Source organism: Borostomias antarcticus (genome assembly GCF_949987555.1).
Source record: "Borostomias antarcticus genome assembly, chromosome: 9".
In the NCBI taxonomy this organism is placed as follows: Eukaryota; Metazoa; Chordata; class Actinopteri; order Stomiiformes; family Stomiidae; genus Borostomias; species Borostomias antarcticus.
Genome location: NC_140242.1, coordinates 26,520,565 through 26,533,892, shown reverse-complemented (window position 1 = coordinate 26,533,892; position 13,328 = coordinate 26,520,565). Strand labels below are relative to the sequence as shown.

The window sequence follows — 13,328 nt, the reverse complement described above, 5'->3', positions numbered from 1 at the left end:
GGAGAGGAGGAGGATAGTGCGGTGGACTTTGTCTTTGGGGAGAGAGGATTGAAAGGAGGTGGTGTCCTGATTGATGCAGAGGAATTTGAGAGGCTGCAGGTCCTTCCGTTTTCTCTAGAGAGAGAGGGGCACTCCCAGTCATTAGTAGAGTGGGGGGCTTTGGGTTTGTAGCCCTAGTGGGTGATCTATCTGAGGCCTTTCCAGACAGGGGATGAGTTTCCGTCATTTAGCATTTCTCACCGTCTTGCTAAACCTGTACCTAGTCACTCTAAACTATTTGTGGGTTTGTATTTTGTGGGTATTTTAAACTCAGTAATGAGTCATTCTGTGTTGTTTGGCAATGAACACTAACACATAACAACAGATGTCTGTTCAGGCCTGGCTGAGTCAGACATGCACTAAGTGGACAGCTAAATCATTTATCTACCCAAACTTGTGTGTACCACTAGCTGCCAAGCAACCACAGATGATGGGGGAAAGCCGTGGAAAATGTGTCCTTATAGGTTCCATATAGCACTCATGCAGTTGGATCACAGCAGAATGTTTTAGAGCATTACATTGTAGTTAACATCCAAATGGCCTTGTATAAACTCATCACTCACAGACGATGGTTCTAATGGACCAGTTGAGTCTGGACAATGCTCAACATGCTCAATGTGATTGAACTAATGTACCTAAGTCAAAGGCTAATTGGTGTGATTGATGTTGATGCTGTCGTATTCACCTGGGGCTACAGAGTTAATTGATGCTAAACATTACAGGTCAATTGAACAATTCGGAACATCTCAAACGATTAGTTCACTTGTCTTTATTGGTAGCCCTTTCACAAGGAAATACAGTACAGTGCATATACTCAAGGTTCCTTCAAATGTACAAATGCACCATTAAGACCATTAAATTAGCCTATTAACAGTAAGTTATTATATACAGGAAAGTAAAACCACATAACTTAACAGTGAGCAATCGTATAGCACTAGGATGTTTGTGCTTTACACCATTGGAACAAATGATACAGTGCAACAATCTACATCTTACAATTCAATGTTCATGATATTATGTAATCACACGTATGAATAAAGCGTTATATATAACTACTCCTTGTTACGCCTTCATAAGCATAACACCAGTACGGGGTGCACATCTTTAATTTGACCCTTCTACACAATGCTTATACAATACTAATAACAACACAATAACATGAACATAGTAATGTAAAATGTGACTAATAAATCTAATCCAGTTTCATCTCCTTGTCTCCAATCAGCAAGTGAACACAGTAGGGGATGATGGCCACGGCACTAAGGGGGATTATGGCGCTCTTGCAGAACGAGAGCGTGTAGAACAGCATCTCGGTGTGAGTGGGAAGCGTGATGAAGTCGTACAGCTGCAGAGTGGTGAGGGTGGCCGTCACACAGATGAGTTTGAAACTCGTCTTGTAGCCGTTCCTCCCCCGGCAGCTCTGGTTGAACATCTGGGAGTTGATGGCCAGCCCCAGCCCGAACAGGGCGCCGAGGTTCCTCACCAGACCGGCGAAAGGCGTCGTGTCCAGATGGATCCAGTCTGGGTTGGCGCACCATTTCTTGGCTTTGGGTATGGACCACAACAGGTCAATGTCAATCAGTTTGAGGAGCAAGTAAAAGCTAACAGCAAAGGAGAAGAGAAAAAGGCTGGTGTGGAGGTACACTTTCAAACTGGCTGTGTGGATTGAGGGAACATGATCAAAAACCTCAGCAATCAGCATACCTGTTGAGAAGAAAAAAAGAATGTTTACTTTGAATTATATTACTATTGTCTATCCAATGTCTATGAGAGTGTATAGAGGTTATTGTGCTAATACATCTGACAGGTAATCGTGATTAATGCATATGATGGATTCATAATCAGGGTCATACCTGCTAAAACACCCAGGACGACCTGGTGTGGGAAATGAGTGGCGATGAAAACTCTGGAGATGCAAACACTAATTTGAACGAGCCAAAAGGCCGTCCACAAACAAGACCACATCAGACGAAACCTGCCAGGAAAGGAACAGCTGTTACACCTTGCACATTAGAATATATATACATAACCTGGTACACTTACCGGTAACCACAACAGCTATTGAACCTATAACAAACAACTCTGTGGGGTTCAGTGTATTGTGCCTTACCTCTGGCTGCCATGAACTGAGGAGTTACGGGATGCTCTGGTCAGGTTGAGCGCTGAGGTGATCATCACATACCACACGCATGAGGACCCCATGGCATGACCGGACGGACTGCCTGTACGAATGCACATTAACATCGCATCAAGCCTGTGAGCATGTGTTAGTATGGGGTCTTCTCAAATGTATCACCCAGCTGACAAAACAACATAAAAACCGTTTGGGTCTTTATGAATCAAATACAGTCATGGTGTATGATGCAACATAAGCCAACGGTTATGAACAGACAGGATTTGACACTGACCCGGTCCTGTTTCACATGTGATGTGAAACTGCTCCAGCTGAGGGAGAGAATTGTTCTGGTAAAAGTGAGTTTCCTGCACCCACCAGTAAGGCCGATGACCAAACAGAATCCTGGAAACGAGATTCAGTCATTTTTGTAAGAAGATGTAGAGTTAAAATATGTACGCTGTGCAAATGCAGTTCCCCCTCAGACAAATAGATCTCTCTCGCCCCTTAACTAACAAAAACACAGTAATCAATCTAAATGTAACAATAACAGAGCCTTGCCATTTGAAGATGAGGTTGAACCAATCTCCAACGACCACCACCCAGATCATCTTAGTGCCGACGATCTGACTGAGATGGAACCAGAGAGGGAAGTACACGGAGAAGATGTTGCGAGGGTCGCCCACAGACGACATGAAGTTGAGGAAGTCGTGGTAGTCCCTGTAGTTACTCTGCAGGTGCTGGATGACCAGCACCTCGCTGCTGTGAATGAGGTCCATGTGGAGTCTCGTTTCTTCTAGGCACTACTGGAACAGCTGCTCCCTGGGCCGCTGCAGCTACGACCTCAGTGCCACTCCATCCATGGTGGAGTCTGTCTCCCCTGCGGAGGCGTGGCTTTATACCTTCATTGTAGCATCATAAATCATTCAAGATCCATGACATCTATTCAGGGTTCGAGGGGAGGGAGTTCCCCATCATGAGAACTCAGCATGTTCTCCAAACCTGTTTACAGGACGACTGCGTGTGGACATTAGATTTCTCACAGACCATTGCTTTTATTTGTTAAATATTAGCCATTGTACTATTTTAAGCACCGTGTGCTCTTTTTCACTGGAAAATTAAAGTAGCCTACACACGATTGTGTTGTTCCTACATTAAGTTGATATGAGCAATTGTTGATGCTGTGGTTTCTTAATTACAGTACTTTATCTGCAGCTCTAAATGTAACTTATCAAATATATTTTTGAGTTGATGTGATGCATAGGCTTTCTACAATGATGCAGGCGTTCCGACTCCTGAATGCCCACAACTACTCCTTAGCCTATACAATGTAGAAGAACAGACTAATAGATATAGCTAAATGTTATGAACAGTTAAATTAAATGAGGCAAACTTTTTGCTATTCAACAAGGAACTATTAACCAGACAACCTGGAAGTGGTAGATCAACCTATCGAGGTTGCCACGTTTCCAATTGTAATGTTTTTAGAACACAATTCACAATGTGTAGACTAGTTCTATTAATACATCCATGAGACCAGCCTACCTACCTCACAGTTGGACATCGGCAATTGCAATACTTGACCACCATGTGGCGCAACGACCACAGCAAACAAAACGTTGCATTGTGGGAAACCAAGAAAAACGTCATCCTGGATGATATGAGAAATTATTTGGTATGCCATATTATCGATATAATGTATAATAAATAAAAATAAGTGACAACAAGTTAAATGTTCCAGTAAAGCCCGTATCACTGTATTCGATAAATTACCATCCCGCGCATAAAGGTATTTTAGCTCTAATACGTAATATCCTGTTCTGGGTCAAACAGTCATTTCCGGTTTAGCGAGCGCGGATTTTCAAAACAACAACAGAAGAAGAAGCAGAAAACAAGTTTGTCAACAACAGAGAAGTCCTCTTCAAGGTAGCTGGTCTAGATCACGAATGTAAGTAGCGAGCACATGTTGGATTGATTGCGATATGCAACCAACGGTACCTTTATTGTACTGCCCCGTTTTGTACATTTCTGTGCCCACTTGTGTTGCGTTTTGTCTTATTTTCTTGTGTGTATCTTTGTATTATTTTCTTGTGTGTATCTTTGTGTGTATTTTCTTGTGTGTATCTTTGGTCGCAACAAATGAATTTCCCTTCGGGGATGAATCAAATGGATATCTATATGGACACCTAGGGTTTGTCATCGTGGCGTTTAGAGAAATGAGTTGCTTGGCTAACATCGTGTGCCAGCTAACGTTACACTACAGTACTAGTTAACATCATCATCATCATCATCATCATCATCATCATCACTACTACAGTACTAGTTAACATCATCTTCATCATCATCATCATCATCATCATCACTACTACAGTACTAGTTAACGATATAGCTCTATCTTTCGCAGCTAGTGCGATCTAGCTCGTTTCTGTGCCCTCTTCGCTTTTGTGTTGTTTTGTGTGGTATTCATGTTTTGTGTGGTATTCATGTGTGTATTATCTTATGTGTGTATTATCTTATATGTTGAGTTTTGTGTGGTATTCATGTGTGTATTATCTTATGTGTATTATCTTGTGTGTATTATCTTATATGTTGAGTTTTGTGTGGTATTCATGTGTGTATTATCTTATGTGTGTATTATCTTATATGTTGAGTTTTGTGTGGTATTCATGTGTGTATTATCTTGTGCTAACATCTGACTGACCAGACAGCGTGCTTTCTGTTCTGTGTGTTTCCAGACCATCATGGCAACCGTTAAGGACATGGAACTTGGGAACTGGTTCAGGAACACCATGGAGGACATTCGCAACAAGCTGCAGGCGTCTAACAGCGAGATGACTGAGACGGGGATCGATTTGCATCAGTCCCACAAACAATTCCTCACATCTGTTTATGGTACATTATGAGTAATGGAAGAACTGTCACTTGTATCAGAATCAGAATTTGTTTTTTATTGCGATTGTAGTTTTTCAACATACTAAGAATTTGCTTTCGGGGATGGTGTATAACATGGAGACAACATTGGACAGGGTGCAGGGACGAGGCAGTACAGTGCAAAGTTCAAGTACAAAATACTAGTGCACAATAAGATAAGCTTAAAAAAACAATATACAAAGTGCAGTGCAGTCAGTGTATATACAGTGAGTGTAATGTGTATGTGAGGGTGTGTATGTGAGTGTGTGTGTGGTGTGTCCTATGTACAGTACATTTGGTGGTTATGTGCAAGTGTCTCTCAACGGTGTCGGGGTCCGGGCGGTAGGGGGGGGCCAGAGGGAGACACGCCTTAATGATGAGACTGGTAGCCATGGGGAAGAAGCTGCCTCTGTGGCGTGCAGTCCTGGTCCTGATGGACCGCAGCCTCCTGCCTGAGGGGACTGTCACTAGGAGATGGTGGCTGGAGTGGGAGGGGTCGGCCGCACCCCGGCCACAATCTCTTTGTGCATAAAGAATTCATAATATTGATAATAATAATAATTAGATAATTTAAAATGCAACATATGTCGCTATACTAATTGCTCACCTTTTTATTGCAGATACAGGTTCAAATAAAAGTAAGGATGATGAACCCCTTTTTGAGACCAACAAAGTCTACAAGAGAGGTGAGTGAGATTGTGATAAGACACAATAAGATAAATGTAAATGGACTGCACTTACATAGCGCTTTTCCACCTTAGCGGCACTCAAAGCGCTTTACAATGGCCTCTCATTCACCCATTCACACACACATTCACACACCAATGGCGGTAGCTGCCATGCAAGGTGCTAACCTGCTCATTGGGAGCAATTTGGGGTTAGGTGTCTTGCTCAAGGACACTTCGACATGTGGACAGTCGGAGCTGGGATTCGAACCACTTAACCTTCGATCACTGAACGACCCGCTCTACCAACTGAGCTACAGCCGCCCCTAGATAGAGAAGACAGATCATAATCTCTCCATAGTTAGTGAAGCCTGATGATTAAATAGCTAGTGCTGCTGATAAATGAATACACCGGTACAACTTAGTCTTTTCGTTCCTTTTCTGTTATCTTTCTTCTAGACTTGAAACAGCAGAATGCTTCAATGAAGGAGAAAAGGGGAGCCATTTCTCAGATGATGTCTCAGATGGAGGGGAAGGACACTCAGAAAGACCACCTCTACCAGAAGATCGAGACCCTCAAAGAGGAACACGCCAAGAGGAAAGCAAGTAGGTCAACAGCAAAGGAAACAGAATTGGTATTTTGTGATACCATATTTTTGCTCTAATCGGGGACATGAAGCCAGACGCACTGTAGGGCTGCACGATTATAACAAAAGATAATAATTGCGATTATTTGCTTCAAAATGGTAATTGCAATTAATATCTCAAAGTAATAGCTTTAGCTCTCCACAGTTTGCATATGACCTGCTGGCCTTGAGCGATCTTTTTCGTAACCAAAAGTCTCCCAGATCACGGACTCCCACATCCCTTTCTTGTTACTAACTCACTGACCTCGTTTTCGCTCATTTTTTCACTACTCACGGCTGCAGGTACTCTTGACACTTGTCTTGACCTACTGCTATCTGTCTTCTCAGTGAAATGGCTGCGCACAGCGCACTCAGCGGGAACGCATGTGATTGGTCAGACAGCATAAGCGCCTGTGATTCGTCCTTGTAGTCCTAGCACACTCAATTCAGAGCAAAATTATTCATCACATTAATTGTGGCCTTTTGCGATTAATTAATCGCGGAGGTCATAATCGCGATTTCGATTAATTGTGCAGCCCTAACGCACTGTAATTATTTGATCATTCCCCCCCTCTCCCCAAAGCGATTGTGTCCCTAAACAAAGCGAACAAACAGAGGATGAAAAACCTGAACAAAGCCAAGCAGATGTTCCAGGACCATCTGGGACTGGAGATCAGGAAAACCCACGGTAAAGAGGGAGTCCGTCAACATTTAATCCCATTACCGCACGGCACACGTCTGTAAACGTTTTCTATTTTATGTCAAGGTGAGAAGTTGCAGTTTATCTTCACCAACATCAGCCAGGCAGACCCAGACAGCGTCTACACCTTTCTGCTGAGGATCACCGAAGACGGGACGTACCAGAGTAAGTCGACCAAAGGCAAACCTGTCGCTGAGATGGAGACGGGAGGAACTATTCTAGTTCAATCACCTCTTGATTTGACCCTCTGTGTCAGGATGAACGTGGGTAGAATTGACACTAAATCAATACTTATTCTTAACAGTTGAGTCGAGCGATCCCCCGCTGGAGTGCATGGCTCGTCTGGAAAAAAGACTCCTGGAGACCAACGACTTCTCTGCCTTCCTCGCAAACGTCCGCAAAGAATTCGGCGCTCTGTCCAAATAACGAGGAACAAAAACGGATTCTTCTGTTTCTGATTGTATGATTGGGGACCCATGCGGCGCCCCTACACGTTAATTTCAAAAAACTATTCTATTAAATAGTTTTTATAAAAACTATTCTTTTAAAGTGTTTTTATCTGTTCTTTGTGGACACGCCACTAATGTGTACTCGGATCTCTGTCATTGTTCTCATGTCAGTTCTTATTTCACTAATAAATGTATATGTCATATAAATGTGACTTGCAGGTTGTATTGTGGTTGATGCATTTGGACATTTTAAACCATTTAACAATGATTCACATTCATATACATTTTTATTCAAAGCTAAGCACTGGTACATACAAATTCAGCACCTTGATTCACTCCTGCCTTTCCAGTCCCCCAGATTGGTTAATGTCATCCTGAGTTTAGATTAATATATCGGCCCGGTTATGACTATGCAAAGGCAGGTACAGTCAGCTTAAACTGATCATCACAAGATGTGATATGGACATTTCATATGAAGCCTTTTACGTTGTGTTTCACCACATATTGTGTCGGTTCAGAATAATCTTGCTGACATTCACTGTCGTAGTGCTTTAATGTCCATAAGACGTCATACGTCAGATGACTTGACTTGGCTGAGCACGGGCAGCTCCTCAACGTAGGTGGAGGGGAAATGACCCATCTGTCCGTCCAGCGCGCCGTACCACCAACCACTGTCCTCCTTCTGGTAAATGTCCAGAATGTCACCTGTGAGGATGCAAATCAAATGTTGAGGCCTCGGGTCTCTGGGTGTTTCTCATGTGGTTCCTCTGCTGGTCTGTCCTCTCACCTTCTCTCAAGTTCAACTCGTCTTCTCTTTCTGACGTGAAATCGTAGAGAGCCTTGCACTTCCCGACGGTTGACAACTCTGACCCAGAAAGAATGGAAATAATAATTGTGTTTATGTTTTGTAATCTCTTGATGGCAAGATAGGAAAGATGAATCATGTCATGAACGCATCTGGACTTGTCACCTTCGCCCATGTCTTCAGTCCTGGGCAGTGCTCCGGTGACAGTGCCCCCACCCTCCAGAGCTACGGTCTCCTGGGTCCCGGGGGAGGTTTGGTGGGTGTGTCCTGAAGTAGGCTCCGTCGATGAGGTCACACTCTGAGAGGGCCCTTTGTAAATGATGGAGGACCTCATCGACTGGCGCGATCTGAATGGCGTCTGTCTGATTTTGACCGGACGGGCCAGTTGAACTATACTGTGCTCACAATCCTGATGGGGAAAAAGGTTATTTGATATTATGGCACATTGTATTTATTTTGTAAAAAATAAATTATGAATACTTATGATTGTGCTTTTTTGTTAGCTACCTTGTCTTTCCATTTTGTTATACTGTCACTAAATCGATGTAAAGTCTTTGGCTTTCCTTCTAATTCAGCCAGTGCAGAAGAGAGTTTGCACTGAGTTGCCTCAAGAAGGTCCAGTTTCAGATTGGCCTACAGAAAATAAAAAGTAACAGTAAGATTGATGGTATGATATACACTGACATTAATGGTATGATATACATAAATAAATAAATGATTTTCAAACATTTTGGACAGTGATTAACTTATGTAGCCTGATATCAGACAGAGCTGTCAACTCGTTACGCTCCATTGAGATCAAGAATCAGTGAACTTGGGTGGAGTGGGAGGATTTGATGGTCAGGACCCAGACTAGTACCCGTACAGTACCTCGTCAAGCAACTGTTCAGTCTCCTCAAGGTCCTTTTTGTTTGAAAATGATGGGTTTTCAGTAAAGGATGTCACCAACCTATAAAGACCTATTAAAAAAAAATATAAAAGAAATATGAACTCGCATGGAAAATAATATTTCATTCACAATATAAAATTTCATTCAGAAATGTATTCTTCCAGTGAAATATATAGTAAATGGTAAATGGACTGCACTTATATTGCGCCTTTCTACCTTAACGGACAAAGCGCTTTACAATGGCCTCTCATTCACACATTCACACACCAATGGCCAAAAGCTGGCATGCTAGCCTGCTCATTGGGAGCAATTTAGGATTCAGTTTCTTGCTCAAGGACACTTCGACGTGGACAGGAGGAGCCGGGAATAGAACTGCTGAATGTAGATATACATTTTTGGATGTTATTTGTGTTGTTTGTAATATAGGAATACATTACCATCACAGTCATTCTTAGTTTTTGTAACACTGTCCTCCAATCGCTGCAGTTTGGACTTGATCGCATCCTTTCTTCTGTCTTTTCCCATAAATGTCTTATTTTCCTCCTCCTGACAAACAGATGAATCATTTAAGGGTTAGTTGGTCACTGTAGAATGACGTATAGCAGAAATAGGTATCACCATAACTACTAGGAGAAATAAATGTTGGCTTTGGCTTGGTTGTGCCGTTGCAAATGCCTTGAATATCCTTCAACTCAAATTAGTTCCCGGAGCTCTGAAGTGCCTGTGGCCCTCAGCGTATTTCAACTATTGACAATGTGTCAATTAAAGCTATCCCCTGTAGGCCCTAAACTGTGTCCAATAATTTGCTGCAGCAACATAAAACAAACATCGGAGAGCAAAACTGGAGTCTCACAAAGTAATCAACCATCAAGAACTCCGCCTGGTTGTCCTCGTCTGTCACACTGGTCTCCTCCACCAAGCTCTGGAGGTCCCTCTCCACATCTACTTTCTGAATGGCTTGGTCCATCTGTTTCTGACCCTGAAAGGGACAGAAAAGTATTATATAAACGACCAACATCTGACTACGGCGGTGCTTGACCCCCTAAGCTATGCACAGCAGAGGTGGAAGGTCCGGGTGACAATGCTGTCTCACATGTATGAGGGTCTGTCCAAAGCTTGACATGTGGATGTTGTATCTGTTCAGAAGGTTGCAGAGAACCTCTATCCGCTGCTTCTCCAGCTCCTGGATGATCTGAAACGCGTGGATTGGTGTCAGCATGCCACACATCCAGTCTGAGACGAAGCCTCGCTCAATAGGAGAGTCATCTGAGAGAGCGATTGCGCTGCCCTATACTGTAACAAACTGGCGGGGTGCTTGGGTTCTCTAAATCAGCCCCCAGAGACCGCGCAGCTGAGGAGCCATCGCCGATTGGTGGAGAGAAACAGGAAGTGATCACAGGGCTAGGGCGTTCTGGCGAGGCCGGACGAATCGGGTCGCAGTCGGTCAGAACCTGGTAGCAGTATTTCAGCGTGTTTTCCCACTTCAGTCTGATCTGATGGCCCTCCATGTTGACGGTGAAATACTCCTCGTCCACTCTGGTCTGCGTCTCCGCCGACTTGGTCAGCCTGTTGAGCATCTAAGCCCGTGACAGGATGGGTCAGAACAGGGAGGGGGGGGGTTATCCTCTTCAAAGTCATGTAAACATGGTCTCAGGAAACAAACATGTTCAAATTAGATGGGTTGTACTGGTGTAAACGGCTGTTCCTACCTTCTGTTTTTCCTTTTCTGTGGAAATGTGTCTGTTGTTCTCAACAAAATTGAACAGCGCCTCATGCTCTCTCGTTAATCCAACCAGTTTCTTCTTCATCTGGAAGGGGAAATAAAAATGGAACCATCCTAAACGTTTCTTTGAATATGACAGGTAATCAAAGCAGAAGACTTTACAGAACAGCCTTACCTTGATTTGCTCCGTCCAGTTAGTGACGACGAGTTTTCCCGTTTTCTCAACAACACTATCAAGCTGAGCAAACAATGGGAGAGATAGGATTACAATGAAACGCGTGGGCACATGATGGGAGCGCACCTAAGTTATAAGAGAGAGCTGGAGTTCAAGAGTTCAAGGGGCAGCTCAAAGGAAAGAGAGGGTTTCGTTGTAAAGCAAGACTACGCACAGGCCTCTTCCTCTTGTTGTGTTCCTCCAAGATCTGTTTAATTTCCAGGACAGCCTCTTGCTGGAAAGCATTTCCCAATGCCCTGAAACCAAAACAACACAGCGTAACTGATTAGAGTGCAGCCAGGGAACCCATCACAAACGAGGTTTGCAGTAGTTCGAGGGCCAAACGTGGCTGAAGGGTACCTGTGTGTGTCTGCTGCCGAGTACATCTCGTCCGACACGTGGGACCACGCGCCGTACGTGGAACTGAACGGAAGGAAACCGCGCCGTGAGAATGTGTAGCACCACACGCTATCACCTAGACAACTACTGTACTGTAGGCAGAATACCATCACATCTTACTTGAAATGAAATAGAGCAGAGGGGTACGAGCGTGATTCCACACTTCCCCCCGCCATTATTTCGACAGAATAACTAGCTCAAAGGCACGCACACGCACACACACGGACACACACACACACACGGACGGACCATATTCATAACTCGGAGCAGTACTCACTTGCTTATCATCCCCTTGGAGGCTTTGATGAGTTTCCCTGCCAGCTTCTGCAGGCCTTTGGCATAGTTGACCTCCAGCTCTGCCCTGTAGAGACAACAAGCTTTACGCACACTAAAGGTAAAAGAATAACTTCACCGGTCATTAAAGTTAAACCGGAAGTTCAGACTTGTGGTCGTGTAAATGGTAAATGGACTGCACTTATATAGCGCTTTTCCACCTTAGCGGCACTCAAAGCGCTTTACAATGGCCTCTCATTCACCCATTCACACACCAATGGCGGTAGCTGCCATGCAAGGTGCTAACCTGCTCAATGCGAGCAATTTGGGGTTAAGTGTCTTGCTCAAGGACACTTCGACATGTGTACAGTCGGAGCTGGGATTCGAACCACTGACCCTTCGATCATTGAATGACCCGCTCTACCAACTGAGCTACAGCCGTCCCGTGTACACCTGAATGACTGGTATGTTTGAGAATAGCCAGTGTATTCATGTATGTGTTATAGCAGAATGCTGGTCTTCGCCACAATGGACACAGGACTTTTTAAAATGTTGCACACCATTGCATGGAGAGAAACAACATTGGTGACCCTACCTTTGTTGAAATACACCCATGAGTTCCTTACAGAAATGCTCCCCATTCTTTGAAAACCTCTTCAGGTCTTGGTACAAGAGGTTGTACTGCAATAAAAGACACACAGGCACATTAGTCAAGCTGTTGTCAACCTGTGGAGCTATCTTAGGCTCTATGGCAGATATACCAGCAATTCAAATAGTCAAAAACAACCATCATTACAGGGATTAGCAATGCCCCGGTTTTATCTGTGGAATCTAAAATACTTTCACAAGAGGCAGAGGAAGAACTCACAGTGCAGTTGTTCACAGGGTCCTTCATCTTAAGTCTACGGCTGCTTGTTGACTTTGCACCTGAAACTTTGACCACTCTCCTGCCAAAGTCCCTCATGCGGAAATCACCTGAGCTGTGCCCGCGCGCTGCTGGAAGGGACATTCCATTGGAGGATTCAACCCTTCAGTCCTACCCCCTGCATGTCACTGTGACTGGTGCCATGGTGACATGCAACATAAAAGTTACACAGTAACTATAATAAATTACTTCTGCTATTTTGGTAATTGCACAGTCATGATACATTATTTAAGACTGCCTTATATTATTTTTCCACCCTCTCAGCGGATAAGTAATTACATTTCTGAGTCACCATCTTTCCATGTCATCAATGACCCAGTGGTGTATGAATAGGCATTGATGCTTCGCAGTACTTGAGACCAATGCATTGTCGAGGAGGACTGTGCTGACATGAGCCACACACTTGTCACAAGAAGAGATCCATAGGAAAGTCCTATTATTGAACTACCAATCATAAACTCATTTAAAGTCCTATTCCTCATCTACCAACAAGATGACTCAGATGCTGGTCATACTCCCTAGGGGGCTGGCTTGCTACAGTAATTGAAATCAATCAGATTGACAATAACACGTTCTTACTTGCAATCTTTAATAACTT

The 13,328-nt window shown here is 43.7% G+C and overlaps 3 protein-coding genes across 3 annotated transcripts; 1 reads left to right on the top strand and 2 right to left on the bottom strand.

The window, feature by feature from the left end:
• Positions 1-1,231: 1,231 nt before the first annotated feature.
• Positions 1,232-2,931, bottom strand: LOC311312785 (glucose-6-phosphatase 2-like; the record flags this gene model as incomplete). Its single annotated transcript, XM_084442792.1, has 5 exons — positions 1,232-1,743; positions 1,893-2,014; positions 2,150-2,257; positions 2,444-2,557; positions 2,714-2,931. The coding sequence occupies 5 exons, from the start codon at positions 2,929-2,931 to the stop codon at positions 1,232-1,234; spliced, it is 1,074 nt and encodes a 357-aa protein (XP_084298918.1).
• A 1,081-nt stretch (positions 2,932-4,012) lies between these two features.
• Positions 4,013-7,626, top strand: spc25 (SPC25 component of NDC80 kinetochore complex). Its single transcript, XM_084442794.1, has 7 exons — positions 4,013-4,100; positions 4,888-5,044; positions 5,683-5,748; positions 6,187-6,333; positions 6,937-7,041; positions 7,120-7,218; positions 7,358-7,626. Exons 2-7 carry the CDS (start codon positions 4,894-4,896, stop codon positions 7,477-7,479), a joined length of 690 nt encoding a protein of 229 aa, XP_084298920.1. The 5' UTR covers positions 4,013-4,100; positions 4,888-4,893; the 3' UTR covers positions 7,480-7,626.
• Positions 7,627-8,070: 444 nt separating this feature from the next.
• On the bottom strand, positions 8,071-12,778 carry nostrin (nitric oxide synthase trafficking; the record flags this gene model as incomplete). Its single annotated transcript, XM_084442793.1, has 16 exons — positions 12,674-12,778; positions 12,401-12,486; positions 11,810-11,893; positions 11,494-11,556; positions 11,309-11,390; positions 11,095-11,157; positions 10,906-11,004; positions 10,648-10,773; positions 10,290-10,388; positions 10,050-10,175; positions 9,634-9,742; positions 9,178-9,266; positions 8,815-8,940; positions 8,473-8,716; positions 8,290-8,367; positions 8,071-8,207 (listed from the first exon to the last, which is right to left on the bottom strand). The coding sequence occupies exons 1-16, from the start codon at positions 12,767-12,769 to the stop codon at positions 8,071-8,073; spliced, it is 1,707 nt and encodes a 568-aa protein (XP_084298919.1). The 5' UTR covers positions 12,770-12,778.
• Between the last annotated feature and the right edge of the window lie 550 nt (positions 12,779-13,328).